General features: G+C 35.5%; 1 protein-coding gene across 2 annotated transcripts in view; it reads right to left on the bottom strand.

The window, feature by feature from the left end:
* Positions 1-2,932: 2,932 nt before the first annotated feature.
* The window catches only part of CRISPLD1 (cysteine rich secretory protein LCCL domain containing 1), a 38,612-nt gene continuing 23,046 nt past the window's right edge, over positions 2,933-18,498 (bottom strand). The window contains exons 6-15 of one of the 2 annotated variants that reach the window (XM_071737804.1): positions 18,118-18,218; positions 16,824-17,003; positions 16,663-16,723; positions 16,473-16,539; positions 15,691-15,821; positions 12,588-12,631; positions 12,417-12,489; positions 10,181-10,256; positions 6,451-6,581; positions 2,933-4,579 (exon numbers count right to left, since the gene is read on the bottom strand). In XM_071737804.1, coding sequence (XP_071593905.1) covers positions 4,528-4,579; positions 6,451-6,581; positions 10,181-10,256; positions 12,417-12,489; positions 12,588-12,631; positions 15,691-15,821; positions 16,473-16,539; positions 16,663-16,723; positions 16,824-17,003; positions 18,118-18,218 — 916 coding nt within the window. In that variant the 3' untranslated portion in view covers positions 2,933-4,527. The remainder of the gene's footprint in view (positions 4,580-6,450; positions 6,582-10,180; positions 10,257-12,416; positions 12,490-12,587; positions 12,632-15,690; positions 15,822-16,472; positions 16,540-16,662; positions 16,724-16,823; positions 17,004-18,117; positions 18,219-18,498) is intronic. The other variant, XM_071737805.1, reaches the window with a different exon arrangement.

The raw sequence follows: 18,498 nt of genomic DNA, 5'->3' as shown, positions 1-18,498 counted from the left end.
TTCCCTTGTGTATTCAAAGGAAGCTCAGTTATCCGAGTTTTAAGCCAAATTCAAAACACACTTCAAAAGCAATTGCCACAGAGAAGACACTGTTTATGTGAGTAACTGGGTTACATCACTGAAATATAAAATGCAATGCATTTGCCTGAGCCCATGTATCTATACATTAAAAAAAACCTGATTTTACTTTTTAAATCCACTGAGAATCCATGGACAGCTGCCAGTCTGACATCTACTCAAAATTTGAAACTGAGTCCTTCATCAGTTAAAACCTGTAGACTTACATACATGTTATCCTAACCTGGATTCAGGCCAGATTCCAAAAATAGTTTATGTATAATATCTACATCACATTATCCCCTATGCAGAAATCAGACACAAGGAATTCCATAAACTCTCTCAAGTTCCTCAGTACTCACAAAGCTTAGGGAACGTTTTTTACTTTGTGTCCAGGGACTACAGTGAGTGTTTTGCTGATATGGGTATGGGTCCCAAGTTCCCTAAAACTGAAGTATCCTCATATAGCTATGAAAATGGTAAGTCTGTGAAAGAATTATCTGCTTAGGTTTGACTTTATTTTTCTATTTCTGCATACTAACTTTTGTTTCGTTATGAAATTAGGTATTCCAGATGGAAGAGATGCAGCATAGCAGAAAAATGCTTGCTGAAAAGCCCACCAGGCCAGGGATCTATGCCTGACAAACATGAGGCTACTTTCCAAATTATCCCTATGCTTTTCTTTTGAAAAGATTCTTATGGAGCAAGCTGTAATGGGAAATACAGGATAATATATATTCTTCTCTTCTTCACTTATACTTTCAAGGGCCTATACTACTCCATTTAGTGGGCCTTCATGTCTTGATATTTTGGCCCTTTCAGAGTTATAAATGGCAGATATCAACATACTAAGCAGGTTTTTGGGGTTTTGTTTTGTTTTGTTTTCAGGATTGTTATTTATCTGTTGTAATAATTCTAGTTGGCAATGTATAGGTGTCTCCTGCGGGCCAGTCTAGATATTAATAGGATGAACTAAGCTTTCCTTTCTTATTGAATATTCCTTTTCTTTATTTCAAGTTTACAACATAACTTTGTAACCAATAAATTAACCAAATATTTCTTCAGAACTTAAAATCTGACTTCTATGCTTTTTCATTAGACTACAACAAAATTTTCTGATACTGACAGCTACTCATTTGGGCTTTCTGTGAATTAGTTGTGACCAGCTGGCATTGAGTTGCTGCTGGTGTAGATAAAAACACCAATGTGTAGCTCCCATTCTACACCTGCTTGGAAATATCTACTCACTGACTCATTGCTTAAAGTGGATATAGAAGACAATTTAACAAAAAGCTACTGTAAGCTGGAATATTTATGTTACGAAGGAACCATTGCATGTGTAAAAGCAGCAGGACTGCAAAATGTGTGCAACAAAAGATGTGAGGAGAAAGTGTTACAACCATTTCTTCTTGTCACTGTGCTTGTTAGTAGAGCTTCTTGCAGCAACACATGCTGGAGGTAGCCCCCACTTCCCCTCCCACCAAGAATTTTGTTGTTATGTCACCAAGGGTCCACCCTTGCCCCCTTGCACAAGAAATCCCAGCAAATGTAGATGGGACTTCACAGATAAGACAGAGGAAAGGAAGCAAAGGTATGCAGCAGAAAACAGGCAGAATTTGTGTAGTAACATTTGTGTAATGTTCGGTGTAATAACTGTGTTTTCACAATGGACAAAAGCCACCAATCTACCCCAAGTGAGGAAGCTGTGGTTTTGACTGACAGTGTGACTGGTTTGTTTTTTCCCTCACTCCAGGTTCTGCGCTGCCCAAAGAAAGGGGTACAGCCTCCTGCCTGCTCAGAGAGTTCACCACTCAGGAACTTCAGCACCCAAGAGCATCCCCATGGGCTCCTGAGGCGACTGCTGGGGCCCATGGGCCAGGCAGGGGACATAATGAGCTGCTGGATGGCAAGACCAGGGGAGGTTCAGATTGCATATTAGGAAGAAAATTCTTTACTGAAAGAGCTGTCAAGGAGTGGAACAGGCCCCCCAAGGCAATGGTTTGGTCACCATCCCTGCCAGTATTTAAAGGATGTGTAGATGTGGTGCTTAAGGCCATGGTTTAGTGGTGGATTTGGCAGTGTGATAGTTTAGCAATTGAATTTGATCATTCTAAAGGTCTTTTCCAACCAAAATAATTTTATGATTCCACGACCAGACTGCAAGAAAGCATCCCACCTGTCTCAAAAAGGGCACTACAGTTGCATTCACAGTGTTTTGTTTCAAATGTCTTTCTCAACAGTTCTGTGTCCTTAATTTCAGAAGTGGCCTTACTCCATTTTATGTTCTGATAACCCCAACTGTAGGTATTTCAGGGCCTTTCTGTGTAACCATTTTTGTGCTTTTAAGGGCAGTCTATTTCAAGCCTTTGAGTGGCTTCAAGTCCCAGTCAAAGTCTACTTGCACTTTGGTTTCAGTTCTGAGAAGTGGTTAATGCCAGTATTGAAACATCTATATAAAGCTTCTTTTAATGTCCCCCTGCCACCACCTGCAAAAAAAGGGGCTTATATGTCAAAGACTCTTTTTTTTCCTCATCAATGAAAATATATTTCCCAAAAGGAATTTGACAAAAGTAGCTGGCAACTTCTGCACCAGAAACTTTTACCACAACAGCAATGAGCTGGACTGAATAAAGGGTGGTGGCTTTTTTACTATCACTTCCTGACATAGAGTTCCCCCTGAAAATGAGATAGCAATTTGTCCTAAAGATGCTGGCCAAAACTTGAAAAATAATGACCAGGAGATTTATCCATAAAACTCTCAATGCAGTTAATGGAAGTTGTGTGCCTAAATTGCCTTTGCAGCTTTTAGAGCCTCAGACTATGTCTGCTGCTGGGTCCTATACTTCCAGTGTTTAGGTCACTAAAAAAAAGCAAATTTTGGGTGGCTTTTATTTTTTATTTCTTGAGAAAAGACAAACAATTAAAAATAAAGGCTGCCAAAGGTACTCTTACTATGTAAATTAATTTTATTCCAAATAGATTAAAAAACAAAGCTTGCCTAACTACATGAGGTAGTATATTTAGCAAAACAGAAGGCAGAATATAATATTCTGAAATATGAAGAATATGAATAAGTTTACAAGTTGGAAGGAAATAAATTCAACAACAGAAACAAAAAAATACCAAAAATATAGTTTAACATCTTTTCAGTTTTAAAGCACCAATACACTTTTCATAGAAAGAAACATAGTATCACCTCTACATGTTCTTCATATACCATAATATGGTGAAATTAATACACAAGGCTGTTCACCATAAATGAAATTTTTTAAATGGTGAAGCAACATGTGACATAATTGTCACTGGGCTCCGTACCACTATACTTCCTGGCCTGCAGGAGTATTTGCCAGGTCATGAGGACCAAGGTTAGCCTTTGTTACAATTTTCTTTAAGTTTTTCTTGAATATTTACCCTCATATTAATGTATAGCAGACGGATACCAGGCACAGTTTAAGGCCTCAAGCTTGCAGATTTTTAAAGTATGTGTACAAGTCTACATTTTTGCTGAAACCCAATTTAGGTAAATCAAAGGAGTCATGTGGCAAAAAAAAAAAAAAGCATGTATGTGTGCATTGCAGAACTGATGGCTTGTTCCTTAATTTCAGGTTACTCCACTTCTCAATTTTCTCACATCCTTCAAAGTTATATATATCTATCTCTCACTCATTCGTCCCAGGATAGCTGAGTATCTGTGAAGGACTGGGCCATATTGAGCTCAGCAGCATCAGAGCTCAGCAGCATCCAATTAACATTTTATTTATTAACATGTTTAAGAAATAATAAGCATTACTGGCCACATCTCTTTAAAATATTTCTTCAGAGGAAACTATACTAATAAGGTCCAGAACTTCTCTATTTTTATATTTTATGTTTTATTTCAAAATAGCTGTTTGTCCTTATGATTAGTGAGAAACTGAAAACCATCTAGCTCTTCATTTATGCTTGCATGACTAATGCTACAGTAAATCACCAGAAAGTTGCATATATTCTTGTTTTACTTTAAGGCATAATTTATTATGTTGAATTATTGGAATGGCTTGTTTTATGTACATTGGAAATAAAAACTCAGGCCTCCCTACGGTATAGTTTTAAGGTTACTGTTAGTGGCATATATAAAGCACCATACAATAATATATTCAGATGAGGAAAACAAAGAACATTTATGAGTTCTGAATTAACTGTATAGGAGTAACTGCTAAGAAAATATAGCAATATTTAACACAGGATTCAAAATATAGTTATATTTCATTATAGTTTTTCAAATCAAATTTTCTCCCATGTTTACTTTTACAGATTTTTTCTATTAAGATATATATGTAATTTAAACTTTTTGGTGGAAAGCAGTATACATCTTCTGTACAATAATGTTACAGCTTTATACAAACTCTAGGAATTACAAGAAATGGACTTTATTAGTCTCTTCCAAGCTCTCTGGTTTCACTTGCCTGTTTTTCATTTTACTTGCAAGACTCAAACGACAGCAAATACTCTGAATGCCTTGCTTCCTGGAGGATTCTGTAAACTGAAAAATAAAAATACTCCAGATGTTATTTTTTTAAGACTGCAACACTCCAATGACAACTTTTTTGAATTGCTAAACACAGTTCTAGGATCCTGCAGCACTTTGTGTGTCTACTTACAAGCTTAACTAAGACTGTTACAAATAAAAATTACAGAAATTTCAGATTAATTTTTCTTCCAAGCAGATGATTAACAACAAATCATAACATACAAAAAAAAAAAAAAACAAAACAAAAAACACAACAAAAGTGGTAATCCTTTGCAATGAGAGATTCTAGTTCAGAGTATAAAGGTCTATTGAAGCAAGGTACTAAAAAAAGGTTTTAGGAAAAAAGAGCAAATGTGAATCTTATGCTCACTATTCTGATAACTATTTGGACAGAACTTGAAGCCCTAGGAGATAATTTGTTTGTTAGTTGCTTACATGCTGACAAATAGATTTCTAAAGAGAATTAATATTTCACAAAAATAAAGGAAATGCTTTTGAAATGGATAAATATCTGGCTTCAAGAGAAATGAAACAAAAATATGCGACTGCAATGAAATTTTGTTGAATAAATATATGTGTCTTACAAACTGAACTAGGTGTCACATGTAATGGTTCCATTGCTTACTGTTTTGAAAACCCTGCCAGCAGTTTATCTGAGAAGGAAAGGGCAAAGAAAGTGAAAGTAAGAGAGAGCAGAATGAACCAGGTGACCTGCAACAGCATTACAAACCATCCTCTTCTGTTTCACAGGAAACTTACATAGAACTATTTTCCAAACTGTGGAGCTTCCAAACTTTACCACAATGGTAAATTACATATAATGATTAAATTTGCAACAGTTTTCCTAGCTACATCTCTTCTCAATGAGGAGATTTAGTCAGAGAATGAAAGTGTCATGTGGAAAGGCCAAATATTATGTAAATTAAGTCCACTAAGAGAAGGAAATTTGTATTTTACAAGTTTCCATGTTTGTTGAAAGGTCGGAGGGAAAAAGGCAAGACTTCTCCCCAGTCCTAATTAAAAATAAGAAAAAAAAATACTCTGTCTTTTCCTACTTCAAATTCTGTACAGAAACTTTTGGATGTTTTTTTCCCTCATAAATTTCTTGGAAAGCCTACAGTTTTAGAGGCAAAAATAATTTCTAGCTTTACAGGGCTAAGATTGCTGAAAGATTTTTTTAAAAGGTAATTTCTCTCTCTTCCTCTAGACCTAGAGAACAATTCAAGAGATTAAATTTAAAATGTGCAACTTTTTGCCATTATGTTCCCATATCATCAGCCATATGTTATCATCATAGCATGCACAAAGACACCAAATAAGTCTGAATGACCATTCACAGAATCTCAATTTCTACCAGAAAACCTGCCAAAAACAGTCAAAAAAAAAAAAAAAGCCTTGAACAACTGTGAATTTTAATGTGTCTGAAATTATTTGTAATCCAGGCTCACCTGTTCAGTATCATGTAAATCAGAACTGAACACCAATGAACTTGCTACTAGTACCCATCTATTGCAGATCATCTGACTTGGACAGAATAAATCACCTTTATTAATTTTTAGAAGACCTCAAAGAAAGCAAAGGCAATTTTCTTATCAAATATTGTGTTAGCTGCAACAGAACCAGCAGAGTAAACAAGAGGGTTATTTTATTTCATAAGTAGCTTTTTAAAGTAATGATTTATGAGCTTAGAGGAGGCAGGCAGCTCTGGTACCACAGCTCCTCCAGAGTCTCCACAGCTGTTACACAAGCTCTGTAAATCACCCATGCTGGCTGGTTTGTTTGGTTTCCAGCACTGCCCCAGGTACAAACAGGCATGATGCAAGACTTTGTAAATCTTATTGAGGTGAAGGGTAAAGTAAAAATTTTGAAACTGGGCTCTGTACCTTTCTGAATAAATCCCATTTTGAAAGGAAGCAACGTACACCTTTCGTTTATCTACTGGCATCACATCAACATAACCACCCTGGTTGCGGACCACACCAGCATGTACTGCTGCCCTGCAGATACTGGATACCTGAGAAAGAACGAGAAGATTAGTTTTCATTCATCCTTTTGTTCCAAAACTGTTTAGGAGTAAACTACCAAAGATAGTTAAACCTGTTGCTAGCAAACATAAAATAATTCTATTTATTGCATGACTAATTATATTAATCTTACAGTGTTTGGATCACTTTCATAGGAATTAGGTTGATTTATAGGAATATTAATACTGCCTCTTCAAAGGTCTCCTGCACCATGACCCCAAAGTAATTTAGTTCAGACTATATCAGTTTGAAAATCAGGAACATGTTTGAATTGATGAGCCTTTCAAAATTAAAGGCTCTATCAGCCTTCACTTGAAGACATAGTAAAACTCAAATCTATGTCCCAAAAATTATCATAGAACAGGGGATTCAGTTTAATCTCCAGCCACAGCCAAACAGGGGAACTGTAGAACAGCAAAGGGATCCTGAAGTCAAATGATTCTTGGAGGATGTCCTGCCCCAAAGATGAGGGATAAACAGCAATAATTCCATACCAAGGTGCAAAACCTCAAGCAGAAGTGAAATGATCCATATTCAAAGGCAACAACACAATATTTGCCTGTCATGGGCAAATATTAAAGTATTAGAAGATACAATCTGAACACCAAGCAGAAGATAGGTATCTAAAATCATCCCTTAGCTATGGCAGTCGATTAATGGCAGACTAATGGCTTTAGCTCCTTAACTCTGAGAATGGAAATAGAGTCAGAAGGTAAAGATTTAAAAATTGCTGCAAAAGAAGAATTTTTAAAATGAAGATCTACTTCCACAAAGTTTATGCAGGCAAAATTCTCTGCAAAGTTAACAGTAACTTCATCTGAGTAAAAGGTACATTCTCTGGCCACTAATTCCTCTCATGAACCTTTGTAGCATAAATAATATCCACAGAAGGTTTGCGTGGTGGCAGTCTTGATGATGTTAATTTAAATAACTGACACAGACCTGCAGCCCTCTGCTACTCTTTCAGCATTTTAAAAATTAATCAGCAGAGGAATGAAAGCTCTTAGACACTCCAGAATGTAGGTCTTAATCTTTAATATACATGACAGCAAAGTGTAGCTCTAGCTACAGTGGATGTCTACTTGAAGCCAACTTGTTTTGTGGAAAAAGCCTTTACAGCAATAGGTCTCTCCTCAACCAACCTTAAAAACTTATCCAACATAAATATCAATAACTGGTCACACAAACCACTATTTAAACAAGAATTGCATTTCTTCCAGTTAGAATTACAATAATTTATATTTGTTACCATAGTAACTTTGCAATCTCAATGCTATATAAAATCAGAAATTTAAAACAGCAATGATTTTCCTACACTCATTCCAAGCACAGAACTTGCAGTTTCACTGTTATATAGTTTGTATTTCAATGTTGCAATATTAAAAGGAGCAAAGTTTTGAATTTTTTTATGCAAAGAATCTTCTGCAAAGGCACTTTAAGCGTTTTTCTTTTCACATTGCTGGCTGCAGTTTTTGATAGTGCCAGAAGGGATGCTATTGATGTGCTTTTTGTTATATCCTGGATACCAGCAACCACCTGAATTTTAGGATTATGGTGTCCTTTATTAACTGTGTGAGTAATTTAAGACCAGACTGATAATATGCAGCTTCAAATATACAGGGCGAAAAATGTTCTCTACAATCCAGGAGATAGCCAATTTTCATAAATATGACATTAGATTCTAGCACTGATGCCATAATACTTCCTATTCTTGATAATAATGTTTGTTAGCTTGGCACAGCATGTTCTGCAAGATCATCTCCAACAGAATTCAGGCAATGATGTCAGGCCTGACATGATGCAATTCTTCAGAAGGTTTTTATTTCACTTCATAAATGAGGTCAAATTAAAAAGTGCTTTAGAAGTACAGACACTGTTAAAATTGTTGTCATGACATATTTCTGTAATTTCAGAAATAAGACTCAGAAAGTTTAAATTAAAAGGATTAACCAAAGTTGAAATGTGGAACAAACTACTCAGCACAAGATAGAAGGAAACTTTTTTTCCTGGGCTCCCAAAAGACAAATCATTGCCATGTGGAGACCTAGCAATGGGGCCAGCATGGACATAAAGCACAAAGGTGGCAATGTGTTTGGGCCATATGAAGGCTGAATAATTTGTACCTCTGCCTGCTGAGAATGACACATGCTACAGTTCTTATTCATATCATGATAGCTCTATTCAGAAAATAAACTAATTGTACCATAAACTCAGAATAAGAGACACTTTAAAGAGTTTGCAATCTCCCTCAAGACAGGTGAAACAAAAGGAGATCAACTGAAAACTGGAAGGTATGGAGCACAAAGAGATGGGTAGTACATGGAAATTCTACACACACTTGAGTTTATAAATGTTGACTATGTGAACCCTGGCTGTGATTTATCTGCCTCAGAGAGACAATAACTAGCAGACAGGAAGAATAGAGGATGAAATAAGGGGAAGGGTTAGATTCAGATGAGTTAGAGACTATCACTGTAACTTCAAAGGAAAAAAAGAATGGAAGGAAAATGGTAAGAAATGTGGGGGGCACTAGGGATAAACCAGAGAACAAACCTTCTCAGAAACAGGGAGCAAAAGAAGTCACCATAAAATGTGAAATGACTTTAAGAATGAATGCCTGGTCAGACCAAAGTCAGAAAACGAAAAGTTTACTAGATTCATATGAATATTACAAAAGTGTTTTTGTAAATATGTCTTTTTGCATTATTGACATTTATGAAAGTTATTTGCTATTTTTCCTTAATATTTCTGATATCTTCATTTGCTGAGTGCAAGTGGCCTAAGCAATACTGCGAATACTCAAATGCATATATGCATACACCTACATATGTATATATGTATACGAAATGGAGAGAAATATACATCTCTACTAGACAATTCATCTTGTACTGAGGTAGACATTCTGAAAAGGTCAAATAAAACCTGTTCTGCCAATGCCTATTTATCTCCCTTACCTCTACAAGGAATGTACCACAAACTACTATGAACTAGTACTAAAGAGCAAGGATTTAAATGAATATACACTACCAATTTTGACGAAATGGGTGGGAATTAAAACTTGAAAATATAGGTCCAGAGACTACTAAAGTCCACACTGAGTTTTCTAATTGCTTTCTGTATCTTCAGCTGTTGAGTACTATTAACTGAATTGGAGGTAAAGACCTTTTGAAAAAAAATGTGTAAAAATTCACCATATGGAAAAAAATGGATCTTGATTATATTTTATTATAAGAAAAATGGATGCAAATTTTTAAGCAGGGCCTGTAGTGATAGGACAAGGGGTTATGGTTTTAAACTGTAATAGTGCATACTTAGACTAGATATTAGGAAGAAATTTTTTACAATGAGTGGTGAAACACTGGAGCAAGTTGCCTGGAAAATGGCAGATGCCCCATTCCTGGAAACATTCAAGGTGAAGTTGGACAGGGCTCTGAGCAACCTGATCTAATTTAAGATTAGTGCAGGTGGGTTGGACTAGATGAACTTTAAAGGTCCCTTTAAACATAAGCCATTCTATGATCTGTACATTTTATCTTTTCGTGGGAGTTTATATTTCATTATACAATGCAATGGAAATCACTCTACTTACATCAGAATAGATTCTTGTTCCAATTACACGAGCATAGTGTGGATTTGCCTGCATGCAGTTGTGAGGACAGTAGACTCTGAAATAGCAAAAATAAATCACACACAGGATGAATAATATCAGAGTATTATTATGAATAATATCAGAGTATTATTCAATATCAGCATTATTGAGTATAAATTTGATGATGCATACATATAGTAACATAATGATGTCAGTTTTTGAGGCTTTGACAATACAGGTGAAAGCATTGCTGATATAAGTTGGGGTTCATAATAAAGTGCTTGAAAACACACTTCCACAGGTCTGAACTTCTTTCCATTGGATAGGCAGATGGTGTTCTTCTTCAACATATGTGAGGCTAGTAAAAAAGCCAGTGAGAAGAGAGACTGTTCATGCTTTTAGTATTGTCTCTTTTTACAGCATCCTAAGGAAACTGTACAGTTGAATACCTTCTCAGGAGAACCATATCTGAATGAGGACTTGCTATGATGCTGACGACCTGTGATGCAAGCCACTTGAGCAGCTTAATGAGAGTGAACACTTGGTATCTGTGGCTAAAATGAAAAACTTTGGAAAGTAATGAGATTCCCAACTGCTACTAAGAGATTAGAATGCTACTGAAAAACTCTCTTTATTCAACTGCATTTTTTAACCTTTGACAAAAACCATCTCTGTGATTCATGCCTGTATAGCTCCCAAACACATAGGAAAACCATGTGGAAAGCTAACAGTAGTATAGAAAGTGTAAAGCATCTTCTTTGGTAATTGTGATATGCAACAAGGAAGAAGAAGGGTCAGTCAGCTCTTGTTCTGCTCTGAGCTGTTTCATTTTAAAAATGGAACATGCCCAAATGGCTTTGGAGCCACCCTAGATGGGACAACCCTGGGCAAACCTTCTCCAGAATGCCATCCAATTCAGCATGTCACACAACTTGAGCATGCTACAGTCCTACCAGATGGGTTATGCCAACAGGCTAATGGAGCTACGAAAGAGATTTTTGTCTGAAGGAAGCATGATGCCAAAAAAGCCTTTTGAAGGTCTGCAGATTTATGGTTAGGACATGAGAGTGAAAACTGAGGTTGTGCAATCAATGCCCTATCTGATTGCTGCTTGTAAGCCCTGAGACTACATTTTTCAGAATTAAGTTAAAAGCATGCACAGAATTTTGAATGAATCATGGCTGTTGTGAAGGTCCTTAAGTTCATGCATAAGAATTAAACACTCATTTTTACCTTGATTTTTATTTTTTAATTCTCTTAAAGACAAACCCTACTATTCTCTTAGTGAAGCTATCTTTAGTTGTTAACAACGAGGAAAAAATAAGAAAAAGATAGAATTATGAGACTGTACCCAGCCATTCCTGCATTCCACTCCTTCAGTTACTTCTCCATCTCATCCAGCCAGAAAACCAGGAGTTATAGCCAAACACCAAACAAGTCTGTGGACCCAAGTGCTACACGAAGAGATGTTTTCCTAGCAGTTCTGGCTTTGTACTTGCTTCCTGCATTGGCTGAAGGATTGCTATGAAAGTAATCCTGTGGATATCTCCAGCTTAGCTTGTGGTAAAACATGCTACAGTGTGTTTAACTTTGACTCATCTATGGTTTTAGAACTGCTACCGATTTCCTTCCTCAAAATATTGTGGCAAAAACTCCTTTCAAAGAGTTAAAACACAGGCTTCAAAGAAATGGCACAGAGATTTAAAGGTGTTAAATGACCTGCAGAACACACCAAACCTTAACCTTATAGATTTCAATTTTTTTGCAAACATATTTGCTCACTGTATCCCCAGAACTCCCAAACAAGTTGATAACCTCTATGATAAGTATCTGCATCATTTTATATACATTTTATTGTATCTGTTTTACAGGCAAATAAACTGAAATAAAGTGTATCTTGCCAAGGTCCATAGATACAATAGATATGCAAAATTATAAAACATCTTTGCTCACAGTCTTCAGTCTAAACACTGATGGTTTCACTATGATCTGCCAAGGGATCAAAGAAAGATCTTTATGGGCAAACAAAAGTGAAATTCTCCTAGTCAAGAAGCCTATAGATCACTTTTACCTATCCAACCTTCTACTTAGACCGAAGACTAAAATATCAGTAAAATATTTCGGATTTCACTTTTACAGCTACTGTTGTCACATTTGTCAATCACAACTATAGATAATTAGTAAATCATATAAAATATGGCAGCACTTCCAACGAATAAAACTCCAAGAATTTTACCTTGGACAGTGTGAGGCTGGTTTTTGAAACGGGCATAGCTGTTCCACTGTTGTTTCACAGGTGATAGCCTGAACTGAAGAAAGCAAAACAGAAACAAATAAATGTGTGCTATTCAGAAAAAAATCCCAAAAACTCAATATAGTACTGAGTTTATAAGAAATAAATGCTCACCTGTTACTTTAGAGACAGTGAAGGAGTTAGCAGATTGGTATTTTCTGAAGGAGAAATAATAGAAATAGTTATAAATAACATATCTCTGTGACTTCCTTTAGCTAGGAGAGCATTTATTACAGAATCTAGAAATAAACTCAAGACATTGTCCTCAATCAATTTTCATTCACTGAACTTCTTCTTCCCTGTCGGGAATCTATTTACTGCAATGACACATTTGCTTTGTACTCCCAGTTAATCTGTTTGAAAACCAGGAATGCATGTTAAGGTCTTTCTGTAATTTAATTTACTTAGAGAATAAGCCTGCTAGGAACAAATTATGCAATTGATTTGTCCCTCAAAACATAGCAACCAAAATCTGCAGTTGCTGAGAAGGATCCATCTACCAGAAAAGATCGCTCACTTCCCGCTAAAGGTTCTTTCCTACAAACAGCTCCAACACTGAAGTGTTACTTCTGACAGCCTTTTTGAAAAAATTCATTAAATTTTACTTTTGGATCTTCTGTTTGTGTTAAATTGTCACCAGCATCATAAAAACCCAGTATAACATGTACCAGTGTGATTTTTCTCAGTAATGGTATGGCACCCAGATGTATCTATTTTCTCTGTTAATGGTCAGGTATATACATTCTCTTGCTACTTTACAAATCATGAACACTTTTTTTTTTTTTGTCTCTTTATCTCATCTCTTACCCTTCTTTTTCCTCATTGGATATGCCTCTGTTCCTAATATTTTTCAACTGTAGGAAGGAAGCTGATAATGCTTTGACACCTATAAAGTTTAAATTAAAAAAACACCACAAGGAAATAATTTCCTATTCACCTTCAGAGGCAATTACCCCTGTGTGCTCTATAGCACTGCAATTTTTATTCAGAATTTGTATCGGTTTATTTAGTTACATGACCCATCCATTTCACATTTGCTCATTTACTGGATTCCAGTTTGCTTTCGTGGAGTTAGCTGATACTTCCATTGTCTTGGGATTGTCAGACACTGGTGGGCAATAGTTCACTGTATTCTATTGTTGAATTGCTTGCCAAGATATTGTTTAAAAATGGTATTCTATACTACAAATAATGCAACAGTTGAACAACATCTATATTAGCAATCCTCATTATATATCAAAGGAGCTGAAGATTAGGAAGTTTGCTGTATGTTGCACCAACATTCTCTTTTGTCTTTTTTGCAATAAACAAAATATGCAAAAAATATGCAAAATTGTGAGATCAGTTAATTTCATTCATTCATTGACTAGATATGTATTTTATGCAAAGCTCCACTAGAGATATGGGTAAGAGTCAGGTAGCTGCAATGTGTCTACAGTTTTATTGATAGGCTTTTTTTAAGGCTGATACTTTGGTAAATAGTCTTTATTTATCCCAAAGACTTTAATTTATAGACTGATTTATGAAGCTGATGCCTGATCACAATAGGGAAGTATCAAATTGCTCCTTTAAAAGCCTTGTCTCTATAAGACATCTAATTTTTTTCACAAAATCTGAATCCCCAAACCAAAACAGTCATTACTGTTCAGCAATGATATGATTATCCATGTCCACAGCAAGCAAAACAAAGTGTTAATATCTCACTTTGAGTTATTAGTCTCAGGGGGCAGATGCTAAGTACACTTTGAAACCTGGACATTTACCTAGTTTCGTCTTGAGATTTCAAGTGATGGTAATTCAATTCTTTTTAGTTTGAAAATTTTCTCCAGTTTAAATATTCCTACATTTGTGAAAAAGCTGGCTTCTAATATGTTAGTATCTACACAAACAAGATTTTCTTCTCACTTTGTCTCAAAGCATTTAAAAAAGACTTATTTATCTGCATTTTCATTTTTAGGGGGTGTAACTTAAACCACGGATAGAAGATCATTGGATGACCCAAATAAACAGATTGATATTAATGCCTTAAATGCTACTCAAACAGCCAAAAATATAGGCCATTGAATTTAGTCTACCTGGTCAGTGTTTCTCTCTATCCTGGATGAGGTAAATCTGTCAACCAGAAATTATGACAGATGTCATAGAATGTGACATTTGTTTGCACAGCACAGAGTGAGAGAACAGCCTCTGACAGCTATCTATCTCCTTACTCTCAGGTTCTCATCTGAGCCAAATGTATCACCCAGCAAAATTCTGCTTTCTTTAAGTGTGGTATTACTCATGCATTAACGGTTACCCACATAACATACCCACATACACATATGCTCACTAGGGACAGAAATAAGGGCCACAATGTATATTACGAATAAATTAAGATATAGCGAAGTGTAATTTGCAGATACAAATAATATACTAGATTCACAAATACTAATACAGATGTTATCCTATCCTTGGACAATTAACATACAGAAACAACCAGGCATTCTCCACTTTTTATGCACCATTTTTTGTCTAGTTAGTCAACAATCATGTGGACCTGTTTTCACATACCAGTCTTAGGGCAAGCACCTGAACAGGGTAGTACACCTCCAAATCATGCTTCCACAGTATGCAGTATTTATTATTCCATCTCAGACCAATAGAGAAATTGTGCAATGCACTGGCACAAAATAACATATGTAAGTTGTGGTATTGTAATGAAACAATCAAACATACAGAAAAAGGTGCATTTGCTACTTGTCTCATATTTTCTATATGCACAGTGCAAGAGAGTCAGTTCCAAACACAAATTTGTAAGATTATTGCCCAGATCACCATGTCCATGGACCAACCCAGGAAATATTACCAGCTTTGTCCAAAAGATACTTAACAATCTACTTCAGTGCTAGTCTATACTAGTTTTCCACAATAGATGTATACACTTACACATGAATTAACTGAATGCTCCAACTACTGAGAGTATTTAACTGCAAACACTTATTTACAGCCCAAGAGATTTAGTAAATCACTAACCTGCTTTTCTAACATCATTGCATCACTTTTCTATCCACCATTAAACACTGTCTAAATTTTCAGAATGGATACAGTGCTTGTATATCCACATGCCTTTTTATAGCATTTTCATCTTCTTTATGATAAAAAGTATGAACAAATGTTATTACTGCAATATATTTTTCATGAAAAACTTTCAATACATTTTAGTTTTACAAAAACTTACCCAATTGATTGAATGCCATTTCTATAAGACTTGATAAAGTAATTTTTCCTTCCTTGCCTGGTGACATCAACCCAACCACCTTCATTATCCAGGATGCCATAGTGTATGGCAGCTTTACAAATACTGGATTGCTGAAAAAAAAGAGAAGAAAAAGCAGTTCTGTGTCAGACAAAGCCACAACTTTACATTGTATTTTTTATTAAAAAATCAGGTTTTAATTACTATGTGCAAATAAAAACTTAGTAGATAGTCTATTAAGGTTGATGTAGTCTATGTAGGTTTTTTTTCAAATGAAGAAAACATGACTTTGCCTTTCTCAGAAAAAATCAAACTCATTTAAAATATACTTGCTCAAAGTAGCTGTTATTTTCTATACTAGTTTTCAGTTCCACAGAGTAAATAATACATTTTCATCTAGTTCCATACTCAAACAAGTAGGCCTGGTTGACTGAAACAGTTTATATGTGTGTACCCACAGATTACTGTATTTCTCCTTAAGTCACACCTTAACATATTTATTTATATTCAAATCTGTGGACAAAATAAGTCTGCTCCCGTGCATGTATAAAAAGTGTGAAGTGCATTTAGACAGTACATGCAGAATAGCAGATGCAAAGTTAGACTTTTTGATACTATCTTAAACTTTTAGTACAGGCTTTTATTTTCGCTGAATATTGAGTTCTTCAAAATCCATTTTTCATATGATTTTAACTAGTATTCCAACAGAAAAGACATTACAATAAACATTCTACTTGTTAAAAACATAATTTAAAAGCATTTACCATTTCATAATGTACACTCCCAATAACTTTGGCTTTGCTATCCAAGCATCCAGCAGGACATTCATACCTAAGAAAATAAAATACATCCTTGTCTTAAACCCTGGGATTACAATAAGGGAAAATATTCCAGGTCACATACAAGTATAGTGTTTTAGAATAGTCCCAGAATGAAGTTTAAAATTTTGCATACCTATTGCAAGTTGTCCCTTTGCACTGATCTCTTAGCCTTACTTCACATGAAACAATCTGAGCTAAAACAAGCAAAAAGCAATTTCACTGCAATGAATTTGATACTATTTGATAATGTAATTAAAATTTGTTGACCACTTCAAAATCAGGTAAATTCCTTACACATTTGCTGGGTGCTTATTACTTCATTTTTCTCACTGTCATCAGTGCCTGTGGAGCCTGAAGGTGAATGAGTCCTTGGTCGGCTTTGTGACATTGCATCCTGGGCTTTGGATCGCTGCCGTTCAATCTCATTGGTTTCCTCTTCTGGCTCATGGGGAGAGTAAGGCCTTTCTGAATCCTCTGTTTCAGAAAAGGAAAAAATATAAACTCTCAGTCAAAAAAAAAAAAAAGAAAAGAAAAAAAAAAGAAAAACCGGTGTTTGTGGAATGTAAATCCCTCAGCATACTTCGGTAAGATGGCTTTGTTCTCGTAAAATGGTGAATGAATACAAGGAAGAAAAGAAAACTCCACTGATTCATAAGATGCAGACATCAGGCTTAGCAATACACCTTAAGCTTAGCAATACACCAGACAAAATGTAGATTTCTTTATTTTTCTAGCACAGGAAGCACAGCTGAGGTATGAAAATGCTCTTAATGCTATTGTTTCCTTATCTTCTTTATGCCATAAGAAAACCAGTACAACAAAGGTGATATTTCTATTATACATTGAAAGAGTTTTACCATGTTCATAGTAGATGACTTTTTCATAAAAACTTACACCTGAAAATGAGATCCCTCCTATTCATGCATAATGAAAATAATTTGGAAATACTCATAACTGAATCTACATTTCTTACTTAAGCAAGAACCATAAAGACAGTATGTTGGGCACTCATGCAGCACTTAGTGCCCATATGAATTTTCAAAAGTTTTTAATAAATAATGCTAAAACTTGTACACAGAGTAAAACAAAGAGGTATAGCAGCTTCATAACATGCTGTGTTTCAATGCTATAAAATGAGAATAGTATTATGAAAACTGTAAAGTGTAAATAATCATCATAGCTGACACTGTTTAATGACTAGTGTCATCTAGTCTTGGTTTTTCTGATAGTAATGCACATGGCTGTTGTGGCTGAGAAAACATATTTCCCTATAAACAAATCACTGCATAGACTTCCACTAAAATCACAGAAAGGCATATAAATAGCACGCAGAGGTGGTCTACACATTGTTTACTAAAACCCCTCAATCAGCACTTAAACCAGCAGGAGTTTGCTACATCATTCCCTCTGGTGATGCTCGGCCTCACATACTGTAATTACACGATCTCATTCATCACAATAAAGAAGGCCCCTGCCAGCATAATATATTCTATTCACCTTTGTTAAAGCTTAATGAGGAAAAAAAAAAACAATAGAAAGGTTACATTTCTCTGCCCATTTACAGGTGTACTGTTGAAATAGTACCTACCTCTGTAACAAAGATTTTCTCTGCAGCCTCCTCCAAAACTAGGGGGACATGCAGAACAAGGGCGGCCAGGTTTATAAGGAGCATGACCCCACCAGTTACCCCTGGTAAAAAAAAAATAAATTAAATCAGCTAAGTTAGGTTTTAACATTAGAGAGCATTCAATATGTGAGAAAATATGTGAAGAAAAACATCTAACACTTAGACCATAACATTTATTTGATATACCAAAGTAATTGAAATAACTGAAAATTTCACACAGAAAAAACTGAAGTACTGATATAAGCATCTGTAAAATCTTTTGAGAACACACTCCATTCTCATAGCTGCAATATTATATAGAATTTGATTTTAACCATGGGCTTCATGTTACACATTCCTGAA

The sequence above is a fragment of the Heliangelus exortis genome, chromosome 2 (assembly GCF_036169615.1).
Source record: "Heliangelus exortis chromosome 2, bHelExo1.hap1, whole genome shotgun sequence".
NCBI lineage: Eukaryota > Metazoa > Chordata > Aves > Apodiformes > Trochilidae > Heliangelus > Heliangelus exortis.
Note: the sequence above shows the minus strand (reverse complement) of the source record. Positions and strands in the feature narration are given on the sequence as shown.